The 19,860-nt window shown below is 40.4% G+C and overlaps 1 protein-coding gene across 2 annotated transcripts in view; it reads right to left on the reverse strand.

Annotated features, from left to right (window-relative positions):
* LOC126297728 (apoptotic protease-activating factor 1) overlaps positions 1 to 19,860 on the reverse strand; it is a 257,592-nt gene that overhangs the window by 34,952 nt on the left and 202,780 nt on the right. For both annotated transcript variants that reach the window (XM_049988868.1, XM_049988869.1), the window contains one exon: positions 4,541 to 4,783. In XM_049988868.1, coding sequence (XP_049844825.1) covers positions 4,541 to 4,783 — 243 coding nt within the window. The remainder of the gene's footprint in view (positions 1 to 4,540; positions 4,784 to 19,860) is intronic.

Below are 19,860 nucleotides of genomic sequence, written 5' to 3' on the forward strand. Positions count from 1 at the left end.
TTGTCATGTTCATCATTGCCTATAGGCCAGAACAAACTTTTCACTGAAGTGCAGGTGATGGATAAGCTTTTGTTACTACAAGTCGACAAAGGAGCTGCCATGTCCTTATTGAACTCATAGACATATGCCAGGTTAGGGGCCCCACCATTGGCACATGTTGAGCATCAGATAGTAAGCTACATCTGACAGCAGATTTCTATTCATGGCCAATTCACGGCCAACATAGTTTACAAGTCAGTTGTCAATTACGTTATGAACTTGTTGGTTAACGATGTGAGTACTGAAAATTTGTTTGGGTTAGATGTCTTTGCTACTTTTGATTTTTCTGTTGTGGATATGGTGCATCTGGTGTTAGACAAAATGTCTTATCACAAATTGAAATCCTTGTGTTCTGAGTTTTCGGATTTCTTTACCCTAGGGTTAGGTTGTGAAGAAAATTTCACAGCATACATCATCCTCAAACCCTCCACCCACCCTCACTTTTTTCAGGTGTGGCTGGTTTTACACAACTAGGTTAAGACGAAGGTGGATTGTTTAATGCCACTGGAAGTGATTTGACTGATTTCCTCAAGTGAATGGGCTACACCCTTAGTGATCATAAAGAAGCTTTTTGGTCAGCTTTGGCTCTGTGGTGACTTCAAGGTCACTATTAACATACATGCAGTCATAGACACTTAACACCTGCCTTGCCTGGAGGCCGATTCTTTTCAAAAATTGACTTGACCAAAGTCTGCCATCAGATTCCATTGAATGAAGCGTCAAAATGGTTGCTTGCGGTTAATATGCCTTTCGGCCTCTATCAGCATCAACAACAAAGTTTGGGGTTGCTAGTGGTGCCTGCCATCTTTCAACACAGGTTATGGCAGCAGTTGTCCCTCATTTCACTAAATATCTTGATGATATTGTCGTGACAGGCACTTCCTTGGAGGGTCACCTACATAACTCCATTCTTTGCTTATTGTTCTATAGGCTGTGGGCCTCAAATGTAATCTTGCTAAGTCCCATCACCTACCCTCTTAGATGGCATATTCTCCTATAAATGGAAAGGTTCACTCCCCATGTTGTAGTTTCAGTGGCTCTGTGGCAAAAGGTCCTCTGGTTAAAAAAAATGCGAGTACCTCTTCAGCCAGGAAACCTTCAATGTACTTATGCATTTGTGCATCTTAAATAATCGGAACGCTGCACGGAGTGGCTGCGCAGTTTGAGGCACCTTGTCACGGACTGTGTGGCCGCTGCTGCCAGAGGTTCGAGTCTCCCTTGTGTGTGTGTGTGTGTGTGTGTGTATATTTTGTTCTTAACATAAGTTAGTTTAAGTAGTGTGTAAGTCAAGGGACCGATGACTTTGGCAGTTTGGTCCCTTAGGAATTCACACACATTTGAACACATTTAAACATTCGGACAAGGCATTCTGCCTTGGCATTCGACTGCAGATGGGAGGGAGCCACTGTGACATGGGAAATGCCATTGTGTGTACAGAACTCCTTGAAACATTGCACCACGAACTGAGGACAATTGTCTGAAACCAGGGGGCAAAGCAAGCCTTCTATGGGTCTTTGACAGGACCTTGACAGTTGCATCCACTGTCACATATGGGCAACGAACAACCTAAGGAAAATGAGAAAAAGCATCAACTGCCAATAATCAGAAAGTGTCTAAAAAAGGAGAAGCAAAATCAATGTGGACTCTTTCCCAAGGCAGGAGCCACGGTGAAAAAACAATGCGCAGCACGACCTGCTGACCCAAACAGTTGAGGCAGGATATGATGAGGCGTTTCATTTACTGATCGGTGCCTGGCCTCAACACATTATAGCGTGCCCCCAGTGACCCTTGCACCCTGGTTTCAGACAAGGTCCTCAGTTTGTGGTGCAATCTTTCAAGGACTTTTGTACATACAATGGCATTTTCCATGTCACAGCAGCTCCCTCTCATCTGCAGTTGACTGACAAAGCAGAATACCTTGTCAAAATGTTTAAGATGAGCAGATGCACAAGGAGGTGCTCACATTTTTTTTAAGCTTTTACAAACGAGACTGATTGGGGCCAAGAGTCCTGCTGAGTTCCTGTGTGGCCATTAGCCCCAAATGCTGTTCAACCTCTTGCTGCCAGGCAGGCATCCTCCCAGTGATACCAGTTTTGTTGGCCCTTCGTACCCAGCCCACCTGTGTGTATCAGGGCACTCGGATGGCACTCTCACTGGATTCTGGCCATCATCCACAGTCACTGTAATCACCGCGGTCAGGTCCACCTACCGTGGTAGTCGGTATTTCAGAGTCAGAACCTCTCACTGTGCTGAGCAGGTGCTGCTGTCAGCAGGGACAGAAGCTGGCTCTCGGTCACCGGAGCCTCTCCTCTCCAGTCAACTGTCATTGCAGCCCATGCTGGTGCCCCTCATTGTGGACTTTGATGTTCAGATGGCTTCCAACCTTTTGACACTGGTCCTGTTCACTGGTCACCCCAGAATCCATGGGCCATGAGGGTGCCTTCATCCCAGTCACTCTCATCTGCATGTGCACATGCCAATCCAGGCAGATTGTGAACTTCTTAAGCCTCTGGCTAACACCTCTGGCACCACAACAGATGCCATGGATGTATCTTCAATCACAGCATCATGGATGGCAATGCCTGGTCTTTCCCCCTGCAAAGAAGGAGAGTAGTAACACGCTGGTTACTACACCTACTGCCGCCTGCATACGTAAGTCATACCGCAAGTGTAGCCTGTGCTGACATTCAAATGGTGCACTTGCAACTACCTGAGGTGGCCTCTAGGGGCACCTTATCATCAACTGCTTTAACTGCTGTCATCAGGTCTGTTGTGTGCAAGCAGCACTACACCAGTGACACCTGACATGGATAGAGTCCTTATATATATATATATATGTGTGTGTGTGTGTGTGTGTGTGTGTGTGTGTGTGTGTGTGTGTGTGTGTGTGTGTGCGCGCGAGTGTACACCTGTCCTTTTTTCCCCCTAAGGGAAGTCTTTCCGCTCCCGGGATTGGAATGACTCCTTACCCTCTCCCTTAAAACCCACATCCTTTCGTCTTTCCCTCTCCTTCCTGCTTTCCTGAAGAAGCAATCATCGGTTGCGAAAGCTAGTAATTCTTTGTGTGTGTTTGTGTGTTTTGTTCATTGTGCCTGTCTGCCAGCACTTTCCCACTTGGTAAGTCTTGGAATCTTTGTTTTTAAAATATATATATATATATATAAAATAGAAAGAAACTTCCACATGGGAAAAATATATTAAAAACAAAGATTCCAAGACTTACCAAGCGGGAAAGCGCCGGTAGATAGGCACAATGAATAAAACACAAACACACACACAGAATTTGAGCTTTCGCAACCGGCGGCTGCTTCGTCAGGAAAGAGGGAAGGAAAAGGAAAGATGAAAGGATGTGGGTTTTAAGGGAGAGGGTAAGGAGCCATTCCAATCCCGGGAGCGGAAAGACTTACCTTAGGGGGAAAAAGGATAGGTATACGCACGCGCACACACACACACACACACACACACACACACACACACACACACATATCCATACATACACAGACACAAGCAGACATATTTATCCTTTCATCTTTCCTTTTCCTTCCCTTTTTCCTGACGAAGCAGCCGCCGGTTGCGAAAGCTCAAATTCTGTGTGTGTGTTTGTGTTTTATTCATTGTGCCTATGTACCAGCGCTTTCCCGCTTGGTAAATCTTGGAATCTTTGTTTTAATATATATAAGCTTATACTTCACATGTACAATTCAATGTTTTGTATTGTCTATTGCAAGCACTTCATAACTAATCATTTATTCCCTAACATTCCCCTCTGAGTTGGTTTCTTCATCATACAACACTCAAGTCCCTTCCCAAACTTTCTGAGTCAGTATCTCAAGCGGTCTCGGTGTATGGTAACATGTGTGACAATTGCAACAGCCAGAAATAACAGCTAGTATAAGTTCAATTGGTGTGTAGAAAAATATGCCAGCAATAATTGGTTACAACTGTGGGGACACTATACACGGAAGTCCTCTTGTATGACTGTAAAGTTCAGTGGTGGGTCGAGCTCATTTAGTGAAGAGCCATCAAAGGAAGTTGGAAATGTGAATGCAAGTGACAGTATGCCTCATCAATGACAAGAGGCACAGTATAATGCATTACAAATACAGAAAACTGCAACCAGTCACTTTTTGAAATAGTTATTTCTTCAATGATCTGGTTCACTTAATAAATAACCATTTCAAAAAAGTGAGTGGTTGCAGTTTTGTGTAATTATATTGAATAAACAGTCACAGGTTCTTAAACATCTGCAATAGATAAGCTTAAAAATATAAGGCTTCTGAATCTGAACATTAGAATGATTTGTGCCTGGGAAATGTTAAAAGTAGTGAACATGGGAAAGAAAATGCCCAAAACAAGTTAGGATATTCAAGTTAACCAAATCCTGACATATATTTTGTGGTGACAAAAATATTACCCATGAATTATTTGCCACACTTATTCAACCTCCAAATGACATAACTGAATAAATATGTGGGCAAGGTTATAAAATAACATATCTTACCTTCAGCTCAGTCTGATCACCTGCGGTTATTGTTATTTCTTTCACAGACTTAAAGACATCCAAATATACCACTGGTTTATTAAGTTTCATAATGTGCAAAACTTTGTTGGGTTCTACTTCAAAAAGTTTTACCATACCATCTGCACATCCATATACTACACAGTTTGTTGTAACAAATTTGCAGCATGTGATTTGGGTCTCTTCCTTTGATGACTCACAAACCAATTCTTTGCCTCGAAGAACCTGCAATTTATAAATTCCACTATCACAAATTTGAATGTGCTTTCTTCAAAGAAACATAGACATTTATTTATTGGTCAAATGAAATATATATTCACAAAAATTTACCAATATATGATGCTAAAAGCTAATGCCCCTTTCATGAAAGTAACTTACATCACCTAATGAATTAGTGATTTTTTTTTTTTTGCAGTGTTTGTTGTTTTTGACGATATTGTTTTAATTGTTATGATTGGTGGCAGTGGAAGAGAAAAGCTGTGTTTGAGTATACCTATTATTTAAATGAAATTAAAAGAAGATTTGTAGTGCTGTACATTTCCATCTGGATTTCCATTGAATACTGCACATCAAATACTTCTTACAACACAGAACTACATTTTTTTAAAACAGTTTATGCTTCTAATTACCCACATTTTTGTGCCTGCCTCAAATGCTGATATGGCTGATAAAGGACAAGAGTGGTATTCTTAACTTTCCCTGATTATATAGTTGCATTGTTCATAGTTTGTTTTACTATTACAGATTCTGCCAATAGATTTTTTGAAAGCAGCCTACTAAACAGCTGCTTAAGCACACGAGAGATAAAAATTCCAGAAATAGCCTATGCATAACTCTCCATTTGAACAGGCTTCGGAAGACCCAACAGAACCAACCGACTGCCATGTAATCTTAAGCTGACAGGTGTCACTTGATGCAGGTATGGAGGGGCATGTGTTCAGCAGTTTTCACGACCAGGGTCACTCTCTCACTCAGTTACCTTCTCAACTGGCCTCACAAGGGCTGAGTGCACCATACTTGTCACCAGTGTTCGGCACAACTGGATGGTCAGCCATCCAAGCGCTAGCCAAGCCCTACTGTCCTTAACTTTGGTGATGAGACAGAAGCTGGTGTTCCCACTGTGGCACGACTGTTGGCAGCCTATGCATACGAACAGAGGAAAGTAGAGACTTGCCTTGTCAAGACAGCTACTAGAAACACAATTACACCATGTCAAGCTCAGTGAGATCTGAATTTCAGCTTCAAATCCCTGCATCATACAACTACCTCAGAAAAATGCTGATGAGACACAAAACCAAATAGTTTGAAAATCTTAAAGAAAAAAATTGAGGCAGACATCTTATTGCTTGAAATAGCTAGAGGCTCTCATGCCCAAAGACAAAGTGAGTTGCTTTGAGTTTGTTATGTGAATACATTAGCACATGGAAAAGGATTGTTTTCATGAGAAACTTATTTATAATGATAAAGCAACATTTCTGAGACTTCATACAGACATAATGCATGCACCCGGAGAACGTAAAATCACTGTACTATACTACAGAAAATTCACGGATCACTGAACACTATGACCATGCCACCTTTAACAACACATCTACTACACCTTCGAGCCTACAAAAATATCTATAAACAAATGTATTCAAAGAAATGTCAAGAGTGGGACTTATACGCTCTATATCAGAGAACTCAGTAAGGGGATACACACCGAGTTTTTAAGCTCTACACTCATACTTGTTCCATTAAGTTACTCCATTCTTTGGCAGAGATTGTCAGTAGTAGAGGTAAATTGAAAGAATCTGATTCACAAATTGAAAATTATTAACATAAGACCACAATAATGGGCAAGGAAAGTGGAACGCAATGGCCTTGACCTATTAGTAAGTACCACCTCAGCATTCACTTGAAATAATTTGGGAATATTGATGAAGACCTAAATGTGGCTGGTAGGACCAAGCAAATAGGCTAGTATATGTTTTACATGAATATTCGCCATACCTCCTCATGCATTTTTAGGAAAGTCAATGTCAGTTCCATACTCAGAAAATGAATGTTGGAGGTGGTGTGGGAACCTTGTTTGCTGTCCACGGCAAGTTCCTACAGGCAGTGATTTGTTATTGCCTTTCTCCAACATGTTATGAAGTGTCAAGTATATGTTAGAGATACGTGACTTACTGTGATGAGTGCTTCTACAGTGTAGTGTTGTGTTTCTGTAGCTAAAAATGAAGCGAAGTGAGAAGGTAACATCTAGTGCTGACATGTATGTAGCATACTCTTTTTGAATAGCATTGAGGGGGCTGCTGAGCTTAATGTCTCCATCCAACAGACATATCACCATTGGCAGTGTCACATACCATAACTCTGTGCAACACTGTGGAGGATTCTGAAATGTAATCCAAGACACTATGCAAACTCTGGTGATCAGGAATTTGACATCACTACAGCTGCTTCCCTCGCTGGCCAAATACTAATGGTGGAAATTTATTCCACCATCAGTATTTGAGTAACCCCGATGCAAAAGATGCTAACTGCATGATAAGCAAAACTGAGATAATTGCAAAAAACTCATCCAATCCAAACAATTAAAGTTACAGACTTCATTTCTTTTCTAAAAATATGTAAAAAGAAATTAGCTGATGTGTTTGGTGTTTCAAGAGGTATCATACTGAAGACTTATACCACATAGAGGAAAAGCAGAAAAAACAGTGACTGCCATGTCACGCTTCAGATGAAAGAGTGCATTGAGTGAATATGACATATGGTTATTCGGGAGAACCCTATCAGCACCAAAACAACATGAAGGGAGCTGTATCAGCAGACAACTGCAGAGCAAGCTGGACATCCAAAGCCACTCATCAGTGACGCAAATGACTGTAACAGGAAAATATTGTGCTGAAGTCATAAAAACTGGACTATGGAACAATGGAAAAAGTCATTTGGTCTGATGATTTTGTTTCCCAGTGTTTCCAACTTCTGGACAAGTTTATGTCCCAAGAGTGAAATATGGTGAAGTTTTGGCAATGATATGGGCAGCCATATCATGGTATTCCATGTGCCCCATGGTTACTCTGCAAGGGTGCATTACCACTAAGAGCTATGTGAACATTTTAGCAGATCAGGTCCATCCCATGGTACAATGTTTGTTCGCCAATGGTGATTCTATGTTCCAAGATGACAGGTCCCCTGTTTACATAGCCTGCATTGTCTAGGACTAATTTTGTCAGCCCAAGGATGAGTTGTCACATCTCCCCAGCCACCACAGTCACTAGATCCCATTGTTATTGAGCCTTTGTGGTCTGCTTTGGAGAGAATAATGCATGATCACAAGCCACCTTCAAACCATTACCTGAAATTGACATTATTTTGCAGGAACAATGGTACAAGAGTCCCTTGAATACCATACGCAACCTGTATTTATCCATTCCAAAATGACTGGAAGCTACTGAAATCTGCTATTATGCTATATAAAATCGTTTAAATGTTGCTACTCGGTGATATGTTAGGAATGACAGAAAGGTGGAATTTAATTATTGTGAATATAAACAGAATACATTTTATTTCAAAGAGAAGTCTGAAAATTCTACAAAATTGGCATATAGAAATATAAAGGTAACAATATTTTACCAGGAAAAACTGACTGACTTAATGTCAAAAAGAGAACTAATATGAGTGTTCAACATTAGGTTAAAAAAATTAACCATCACAATTTTCAGATCACAAGATATTGTATAAAATAAATTAAGCTCTATATTGCATCTTAGCAAAACATCGACAAAATTTGAGAAAATAATAAAATTGGTGGAAAGTTGCAGGTTTGTTAAAACAGCGACAAAAGATCCTAGAAAATAAAATTAGCTGAAACTTGCTTTTAAGTGACATCAACCTCAACACTGCCCATCGACTCAAAATCACATCTGACTTCTTCTGATGGCTGGCAGGAGCAGGAGTGACTCTAGGAGTGCCTTCCTGCTCATCTAACACCTCGGTGTAGAATCTGAGTTTGTCATTGGTTGCCCAGTCTTCACCAATGTGGAGCTCCAAAGGCTTTTTGATGTGTTAGAGTTTGACTTCTGAAAATTCTACACCAGCAGTGATTGATGTTGGGTCATTTCCTTTGCTGAAATTTTCCCCCCCCTTCAGGTTGCTCTTCCCCTATCCAGCTTCAAAGTTGTGGAAGGGCTCTCCATGAACTAGACAAATATTGTTTTTGCTTTTCATTAACAAAATCTTCTTGTTTTTGCTTTTTGTGGAGATTTGTTTTTTAAATCTCGAAATGACAGTTACTAGTAATTTTCCCTAATCCTTCCACTTATATCATAACAGTTAGTGTCACCACAATTTCCATTGCATAACATTGCATGAATAATACTTTTCCTGTTCTTACATTTTACATTTCTGTTTTGGAGACATTTCTTTTCCACTCATCAGGCTGCCTCTTCCTTTTCTGGGAGGGACTGTCACCCCCCAGTCTCATTCTGGTTGCAACTATAATGATGGGTTTGACTTCTTGCAGAATTTCTACTATTTCAACTGCTCCTACTCATTTGTACCATCTTCTGTATTTACACCATCCACAAAATCATTTACTTTCTTCAAAACACTCACACCAATACATCAACAAACATCCAACTGGGCAGTTGAACTGTGTTTACCAGCATATGTTCCGTCATTGCACTGGCAGCAAGAGTTTCATTGTTGCATACCGTACGCGTTTTGCCACAGTGCAGCCACCCTAACTCTGAATAAGAAAAATATCCCTTTTAATTGTAACAAACTGAAAGGAAGCTTTGGATGTCTAGATTGGTAAGTCTGATGTCAGTTGGTGCACTTTCCTCCAGACAGGGCACAGCGACTGCCATGCCTGTTGAACCTGGCTACGAAACCTACAGGCTTTGTTAGAATCTGCATTTCTGTTCAAGCATGTCTTTTTCATGGCAGGAATTGTATAAAATGTAATTAGTCCAAATTTGGGGGGAAAATCAACAAAAGATTGCCAGGCAATTGAAGGCATTTGTGCAATATCCAGATATTTCACATTTACTTACTTTCGTGTTGGAATGCTTTATTAATCAGCCTTGGCTTTTTCCAACCTTCATTTGGGCCACCAGCACAACATAATAGTTTATTGAACAACCAAACAAGATTTATTACAATATTTTTTTGAATTAAAAAAAATTACTAGTCTTGCTCTAGCACCAAATGATTGTTTGTTGAATATGATGTCAAAAAATAAACATGTAACTTGAGAAACAACAATTTTTAGAACTTTACAGGTTACTGAATATAATAAGGAGCCTGAGAATTTAAAAAATTTGATACCTTAATAAAAGCGAAAGGTGTGAAGATTAATAAGGAGTTCATTATGCTTATCTTTCTGTCGAGCTGCAGCTAGCATGAGTAACAGATCTGTCACAGACCACCAAATTACAAAATCCCATGTCTGCAGCTGGCACATACTTCTTGGCAAGCTTCATGACATTTTTATGTTTCCCAAATTTAACTGGAAGAGGTACTTTATAAAGTTTTCCTCTGGAAAGTCAACGTAATTGAGGCTTTCTGAATGATGAAATCATGACAGATTAGTTGTGATAATGGTGCGTTACAGTGAACTACATGCTTATGTGAACTGAAGCACTCAAAAGAAACTGTACTTTGAAACAAGAAACCTCTCATTATCAATACACTTACTGTTAGACAGGAAGTCTAAAAATTGATATTGTGTAATATCAACACAGTCAATTTCTTTGATGTATTTCACATGCCAGAATCTGACTACTGTTTGGTGTAATGATGAAGCAACCCTGGGCATAGCTTGTTCTTGTCCCATACACCCAATGTCGACAAGTCAATTCCCTGTATTATTCTGAATTGTTCCCATGAATGGCTCCCATTCTAGTACCACATGACACAGCAATTTTCAAACTACACAATGTAGGCAAATCTAATCTTTGGCCTAAAGTAGCCTTATCTGTTTATTGTACCAAACTCCTTAAATTAAAATTCTTCAAAATAGAACCCTTGAGCATTCGTACACTTCTGCTAATGAGTTTTCTGTGCTCGGAAGCCTCCCTATAAGTCCTTTTTCAGAATGTACTTCAAAGCATATTGACACCACTTTGACCTCTGCTACAGATTCAAGGTTTGAGGGCTGTCTTCACTCAGTGGGTCTGCAGCTCATGGTCTAGTGACCAGCATTGCTGCCTCTGGATCATGGGGTCTTGGGTTTGATTTCCAGTCAGATTTAGGATTTTCTTCACCAAGGGACTGGGTGTTTGTGTTATCCCCATCATTTCATCATAATTTGGGAAAGTGAAGAGACTGGACAGTTAAATGATTGGGTAGGTGCTGATAACTGTGCAGTTACATGTCCCAAAAACCAAATATCATCACCACCACCACCATCACCACTACTACTCACGGGAACAGAAAAATTTGTGGTAATATCTGGTCTCACTTGGTCGACCCATCCCTTCAATCTTTTCAACTCTTACACACAGAAAACACTCATGAAGGTATGTCCTTCAGGAACATATTTGTGGTAGACCACATCCTTAGAGTCAAAGAAGACAATGAAGATGGGATTGGTCTTTGACATGAGCATTCTTTTCTTCCTTTTTTTGGCAAGGGGTTGTTGGTGTATGTTATCTGGCACTTTTGCACATTGTCTCAGGGTCATACTCTGAAACCCATGTTTCATCACCAATTGTTACAGTGTCCAAAAACTCATAGTCTGTTTGAATGTGCTACAAAAGATCTTTACAAACACACCAATGGGTTTACCTTCGGTCATCTTCCAAAGCTTTGTGATGACCTTGGCACAGATTTTCCTCAACTACAAATCCTGGGTAATGATAGTGCAAACAGTCATTTTATCAATTTTTACATGGTATGTGCACATTCGAACACTTAACTCCAAGCCTGAGTACACTGCATCATGCACACATTGTCTTTGTTTCTGCTCAGTGATGGGCAAATTATGCCGGGTTTGTGTTCCACACACTACCAATCATGTTTGGAGCACTTGTGCCATATCAAAACAACCTATTTTGATAGGCTTTCAGTTCCACACATTTTCTGAATCATGGCCAATGTGTCCATAGCCAAATTTTCAAATCCTAAACAGAATATAATGGTGTAGCTCTGTTCGATGGAACATTGCACATTTCATCCTTCCCACACGTCTCAGTAACTTTGAGCACAGATATGAGCATCAGAGCATACACCACATGATCCAAAGTATCCAGACATCTACTAGTGGACATTAATATGGGGTGTGGTCACCCTTCGCCTTTAAACGGGTATTACATGACGATCCACAGCGAACAGTACTGGTCTAGCATGACAGCCATCTAGCGGTAGAACAGGTGAAACTACGAAAATTTGCAGACACATTATCCGCGCGCCAGGATAGAGAGCAGTTCTAAACTGCCGTCAATCCGCACATGCGCACTAGGCAGTGATAACTTGTGCCTGTGCAGGTTGTGCTACCGCAGTGTTTTCTGCTTGTTATTTGCTTACTGCCTGGTGGCTATTAGCTGATTTCAGATTTTTGTCTTGGGGATTTTCCACATTTCCTTTTTTTAAACTAAGTTGGTTTTCATAAATGCAGAGGAAAAACTTTTTTTTTTTGCAAGTAGCTTTTCTTTTACACTAGTTGTTTGTCAAAGCATTATTTCTATTGATTACTTCGTATTCTAGAAATGAAATGGAGCAAAGAGGCATTAAGCATCTTAATTCAGGCACACAGTGAGGAAAGGTGTACTTGTGACTTGCTGTATCATAATACAATATGTCGGCAATTGTTTCTTTCTGAGTAATATGCATATAACACCACACAGTGATTTTCGATTTGTATTGCAATGTCTTAGCTTACGAAAATTCATGTTTGTTTTGATTGCACCTTTTGTTTATTTCAGCATGCCAGAAAAGAGAAACCGGCAGTGATAGGTGACAAGTCCATGCAGTTTTGCCCAGTGCAATAGACAAGGACTGAAAATCTCTGAGTAGCACGGGGCGTTTACCGCTATTTTATCAGTAATCTAGGCTGGTATGATAACAAAGCATATAAACATATGATTGAATTCTTACTTTCAAAAAGGTGAGATAGCCTCCCTCATGACTGTGTCACACTTTCAGATTCCATCTTCTATCATAGACAGCAGCTTCTCGAAACAGGCCATGTCCATCCTAATGAAGTTCCAAAATTCTTGCAGATCTTTGGGCCTCAGTTGCTTTCATTAACAGTGAATATAGTCGCCTGCCTATGTCCCTTCCTTTCAGCCAGGGTCGAACCTAACAACGTCTGACTTTTCATTTTCATCACCATTCTACCCTAATCCGAAGATTTACTGTCACTGCCAGAATAGCTCCAAAAACAAGTGCATCCTCCACGTGCAATATGCTGTACAAATGTAAATTTCGATATACATATACCTGTGTAACCAAGTGCTGTTACATAAAACTGTTGAGTCTGTAACTCAAAACAGTACTAACCTTCATAAGAGAAAAACAATTACTTAATAAATAATGGCAAAAAACAATTTCTAATTAAATAGGAACCTTGAGCTCACCGAAATAAATTGAACGTAAGATGTTCCGGTATATCATACAGTCACCCTTGAGTTGCACGCAGTAGAATGAACAACTTTACAAGACATCAGACAGTTCTATTTCCTTTTCATGCGTATCATCTGCAGCTGCACATGCGTGTTAGGTATATCCTGCCTGGATGGTGTAATAGGTCATAAGCCAATTAGTCTGTAGTTAAAGGTGTGTACGTTAGGAGTGCTGGTGCACAGGTGCACAGTTAAAGTGCATCGTGTAATACAGGTTTTATGATGGGTTGAACTCTACTGGAGACACTTTCAGTGAAGTATCTGAATGTCTGTGGAGGAATGGCAACCCATTCTTCCTCAAGAGCTGACGCTGTGGTCTGGACTAAAGTCAACTTTCTAACTAATCCCAAATGTGTTCCTTTGGGTTCAGGTCAGGACATTGGTCAGGCCATCCCACTTCAGGAATGTTATTGTCCACAAACTATTACTCACAGATACTGCTTTATGGCAAAATGCATTGTCGTGCAGATACAAACAATCATCATCTCCAAACTGTTCCTGTACTGTACACAGTGCTGTAAAATATCTTCATATCCTTCCACATTTAGTTTTTTCATAAGTGCAATAAGGGGACCACACCCTAACCATGGAAAATACCCACATATTGTAACACCAACTCCTCTTTACTTCACAGTTGGCATTACACATGATGGCAAGTAATGGTCTCTAGGCATTTGGTAAACCCAATCCCCTCCATGAGATTGCCACACAAGATAGCTCGATCTGTCACTCCAAATCACTTGTTTCCAGTGGTGTCACTCTTTACACCACCTCAAGTGTCATACTTTAGTGTTGACTACAGAAATGTGTGACTTATGAGGAGTTGCTTGACTATTATACCCTTTTCTTTTTAACTCCCTACACATAGTCATAGTGCTAGCTGGACTGCTAGTAGCGCTTTGGAAGTCATTAGTGATTCCTTCCATTGATTTCATGTGATTTTTTACAACTATTCTCTGCAATACTTAACGATCCCTGTCTATCAGTACACATGATCTGCCTGATCTTAGTTTAGCTGTAGTTTTTCTTTTGCAATTCCATTTCAAAATCACATGAGCAACAATTGGGGACTTGTGGAGCTTACGAAGGGTTGAATGTCACTGATGGATTTGTTACTCAGATGACACCCCAATGACTAGTCCACATCAAAGTCAGCAATGCTGCTGATCGACCCATTCTGCTGCTATTGCTTCTCTACTGAAAACGCAGTACTCCCAGCCTCCTTTTATGTTGGCAGATCCACCTCTCATGACATCTAGTGGTCAACTATGCATTAAATATGGGTCTCTAGATACTTTTGACCATATAGTGTACATTACCCAGCTCTGGATGGTGTCATCATCATTGTCATCATCTAGGGATGAAAAAAAAATTGGGAAAGCACTGCACAGTCAATAGAGAATGCTGTGACTACTCATGCTCACTGGTGGTGCATACGTGTGGCCACAGTAAAAACACTATTTTGCGTCATATGCCAAAGATATCCAAAGATGTCCAAATTAAGTAATTCATCTTATTATTAACTTAATAATCACTTTTTTTGTACAAACACACTGTCAAATGTACTTCTCAGTGACTGTATTATTTTGTATGCCAAATGAAATTATTGAGACAGATGTGATGAAAGGACTAAGGAACCATGGAGTTAATAGCTGTGAAACTGCATGAGGAAACAGGACAGGTCAGCCAGATATATTATCAAATAAAAAAGTTATCTTAAATTTGGAGAGTTTCAGTTTGTGGTAAGTTCTGGTGTCCCTGCTGTGAAATTGTAGGACAAAAAACTGATCTGTTTTCTACTTACAACAACCCAGATGTATCTACGGGAAGAAAAATAAAGCATGACTTTAAGATAACTGTACCCTGTCCTAAAGCAGTATGTGATTCTCATGACCCATTGGGTTCAGTTGGCAGGTTCAATCAACTATGAGAAAAATACATGATTGGCAGACCTTTAAATGGTGGAATTGTCCTTTTGTGTAATTGACTGCTGGGTTTTCAACCAGAAAAAGAGGGGTTCAGTACCAACTATCTTTTCAGTAGAGAGAGGAGTTTCTTGTGTCAGATGATCTCCAGCTAGTGATTGTAGGCAAATTTCTTGTGCACCAGATGATGTCGTGCTAGTCAACACAAGTTTCTTGTGCGCCAGATTTTGTCCTGCTAGTGAATGTAGGCAAACATGTTCCGAAAGATAGTGGTATTAGGGAGCAATTCACATACTGCACTACAAAAACCCAAACATAAGGGAACAAAAGTTGTTTGCTCTACTTATGTCTTACCATTTTGTGCCATGCCAAGCTTTTCTAAGTTTCATGGCATGTAAGGTTCTGTACACTGTGAACTTATAACTTTTCTTGAAACCTAAAATATAGTGAGTGTTCTTGTACAATGATAGTTAACAAATAAACTGTTAAATATATATATACAGGTTGTCTAAAAAGAAAGTTTATATTTCAAGAGCTCTCTGTGCATGTGCAACAAATTGGAAGACTGTGGGGGTATGTTCATGGCTTGCTTGGCCTTAGGGATACAGTCTAAATGGAGCACTTCCTTGGAATGGACCACACATTCTGTGTGTGAGGATTTTACAAAAACGGTGTTTCATCGACTGTCGCACAGAGGAAATTTTGCAATGATCATGGATTGCATAATTTAGATGATGCTCCTTACCCAGAAATGGATCAAAACATTTAAGGACACTGATTCAGCACTGGAAAAACCAAAATCTGGATGATCACGGTCATCAAGAGCAGCTGAATCTGTGAAGAGTGTAAACTGATCTGTTTGTAATGATCCTAACCTCTCCATTCATAAGCATGCAAGTTTCTTAAATATACATAGCTCATTACTGTAGCAAATTCTGCAGACAGACCTTAAACTGCGCCCTTACAAAATCTAAATAGTGTAAGAATTAAAGTCTCAGGATGCCATACATAGGCTGCAGTTCAGTAATGATATGACTGAGAGCCCTTAATTTAACAAAATCTTGTTTTCTGACAAGGAGCATTTTCACCTGAATGGTCACATAAATAAGCAAAATTTCCACTACCTGGAGTGCAACAAATCCCAGACAGCAGCATGAGAAACCACGTCATTTGCCAAAAGTTACTATAGTGGCTGTGATATTGGTTCGAGGAACAACTGGCCCATACTTTGAGGATGAGAGCAGCTGTGTAGTTACAGTGGATTTGGAATGTTACGCAACAATGTTAAATGAATTTTTGGTGCTTTAACTGCAAAAGTTTCCTGGTTGTAACCAAGGAACATCGTTTCAGCATGAAGGAATGACAGCACACATGTCCAATGTGTCTGTACTTCGAGTTCATGAAATTTTCCCTGGTAAATTGATCTCCAGGAGGGCTGACATAAATTGGCCCCCATGATACTAAAATGATGATATGAACTGCACAGAAGCTCATAGACAAATGACATCAGGTACATTTTGAAAACAATTTCCCCACCATCAAACCTGGATGGAGCAATCAAATTGCAATGTACAGTCACAACAGAAAAAATTGACATATTCCTTTTTAAATAAACCTTTTAACTTTGAAAGGGATAGTATATCATCAACAGACAAGACTTTTAAATTTAATAGAGGCCACAGCTGTGACAGAGGGAGGAAATATTACAAGGCCAGTGGTGACACCTGCAAGATCACATCTTCTCTTAATAGGCTCTCCCTGCTCTGCCCCGAGTAAAAAAAACACCATTGATATGGAATAAGGAATTAAACGGGGAAACATGTATTCTGAGCTAGACTAGTATTCGTAGTTCAAAACTGAAACTGAATCGCCAAAATGCATATTTGTATTACCAGGGACCTCAAAGGGAAGGAAGGTGCAGTGGATAAAATGCCATGCATTTCAGTTAAAAGATGGGTGACAGGTGGCATTCAAGTGTGGACTTGAGAATGTGAGTTACAAGATAGGCCCTGAGAGCAGATGTTAGAGCTGTGCTTTTTTAGAATTTATTGCAGCTAACTCTCATAATTTGTGGGACCACATTTGGCAAAACTACATTGTCGCAGAACATGTCACTACATAATTCACAGAAAGCAGATAAAAATTACAAAACATTACAGTGAAAAGCTCTAAACTAATTTGAAGAACTATTGCACAGAAAAAAAGAAGTGTGCCACAAGGAAGCAATTCAACTTAGATACAAAAATCTGGAGTTTATCACTTACATTTTTCTCTTCTGCAGGAAGCCTGTTGAAAATGAAACCTGCAAAATAGTGCACAACATTTTGTATGGTGGTTAAGGCCACCCCCCCCCCCCCCCTCTCCTATACACACACACACACACACACACACACACACACACACACACACACACACACACACGAGAGAGAGAGAGGGAGGGAGAGAGAGAGAGACTGGTAGGGTTGTGGGGTTAAAACAGGAGTCTGTGCCAACCTGGTGTCAGCCATAAGATCATGATCATATTAAAAGCCTTGCAAGATAGTTGTATAAATGGGGAATAGTGGTTTTTAATTTCTTTAGGCTCTGCTAAATGTTGAAACTTGGCAATTTTATAGGTCAAACCGTATCCACTGGAAATTACATAAATATGTACCTCTACAGCTATAATCTGCAAGCCAGAGGTGTGTGGTGTGTGGCAGAGGGTACTGTAATGCGTCAGACACTGGCAGCCAGTACAGGAGCCCAGCAACAAAACCAGGCTGCAGCCTGTCAGCCAAAGCTCAACAGCATCAGCAGAATCACCACTTCTGCAGTTGGTGCTTCTGTGTGTCGACAAAAGGGGAGTCACGCAGGCTCTTGCCACATGATTGACTGACCTACTGCTTACGCCACAAAGGACGATCGACCCCATTCTGGATGTTTCGACACAGCCTCGATACAGGGTCCTTCCACAATTGTCAGCATGTGGAAACAGAATTTAAACCATCAGGGGCCAGTCTTTCAGGATGTCATCACGGCCTCAAAGAGAAGGAGATTTTTCCTCTCTCTCTCTCTCTCTCTCTCTCTCTCTCTCTCTCTCTCTCTCTCTCTCTCTCTCTTTTTGGGGAGGAGGCTGTCTTGTTGTGTTTGTCCTTTCCTTTCTACTAGGGTACATTATATGCTTGTAGTGGTAGTGCTGACTGAAATGGCTATCACTGAGAAAACAACACCAAGGAGAGAATTCAGCATCTACTAAATGAGGAAGCTAAGGTTAGAGTTGACAATGGAGCTTTGAGTAAGGAAGGGAATCTTTTGAAAGGTGAAAGAAGGGAACGGCCACCCTTGAGCACATCTTCACCTATCATTGATGCTGCTGTGGCCTAATTGGTGGCACTGTTTTCTGGTAAATCTGGGGAAGATTTTTTATCTTCATGAATAGTTTGCATACAGCTGTGAAGTTAGGGAATTGGAGTGATGAGCAATTGTTAAGTGTAGCTCATTTAAACTTGGCAGGGGATACCAGGAAGTATGTGATGTTCAATGAGAAACTGCAGAATGCTCAGTCCTTCACAGACTTTCAGGAAGAGTTACTGATCATTACAGGAAGAAGAATACCTTGCTGTATTATCATGGAAAACTTGATGGTGTGTTGCAGAAGTAAGGAGAATCAATAGACAGTTTTTTGGACATATGAATTAATAAATGATGCTCGTGTCAATTGAGGGATTTTGCAGAAGGCTGAACAAAGTATGCTTGATGCATTTTTGTGGGGCCCACCAACTGAAATGTTACTGAAAGTACACATGGAGTTCCCAACAACCCTGAACGAACCAGTGGCAAATGCAGTAGCTTTCAGTGAAATTGATTCTGTGACTAGACCAAGGGAGAAACCGGTAGTGTTTAATGTGGACACTGTATGTCAATGGTGTGGTGCTATGGACCACATTCAATGTTTCTATACACTGCTACATCAGAGGTTCAGGCAAGTGGGGTACTCTTTTCAAAACTGTCCACAGGCGCATCAACGGTGGAATCATTGTAACACTCACGCTCCTGCATTAAACGGTACAGGGAGCGGCGTGGCCACTTTGCAAGGCTCCCAGATCAAACTATGGGACACTCTGGTGCAAAACCAGTGGCAGACATTTGTCTATTCATATAAAGACTGAAGCACCAAAGAAACTGGTTTAGGCATGCATATTCAAATACAGAGCTATTTAAACAGACAGAATATGATGATGTGGTCGGCAATGCCTATATAAGACAATAAGTGTCTGGTGCAGTTGTTTGATCAGTAACTGCTGCTACAGTGGCAGGATATCAAGATTTAAGTGAGTTTGAACATGGTGTTATAGTCAATGCATGAGCGAAGGGACACAACATCTCTGAGGTAGCAATGAAGTGGGGATTTTCCCCTATGACCATTTCACGAGTGTACCATGAATATCACGAATCCAGTACACCATCAAATTTCTGATATTGCTGTCCCCTGAAAAAGATCTTCCAAGAATGGGACAAACAACAACTGAAGAGAATTGTTCAATGTGATAGAAGTGCAACCCTTCTGCAAATTGTTGCCGATTTCAATGCTGGGCCATCAACAAGTGTCAGCGTGTAAACCATTCAACAAAACATCACCGATATGGGCTTTCAGAGCCAAAGGTCCACTCATGTACCCTTGATGACTGAACAACACAAAGCTTTAAGCATCATCTGTGCCCCTCAAGACTGACATTGGCCTGTTGATGACTGCAAACATGTTGCTTGGTTGCATGAGTTTTGTTTCAAA

Source organism: Schistocerca gregaria, chromosome X, assembly GCF_023897955.1.
Source record: "Schistocerca gregaria isolate iqSchGreg1 chromosome X, iqSchGreg1.2, whole genome shotgun sequence".
Classification (NCBI taxonomy): domain Eukaryota; kingdom Metazoa; phylum Arthropoda; class Insecta; order Orthoptera; family Acrididae; genus Schistocerca; species Schistocerca gregaria.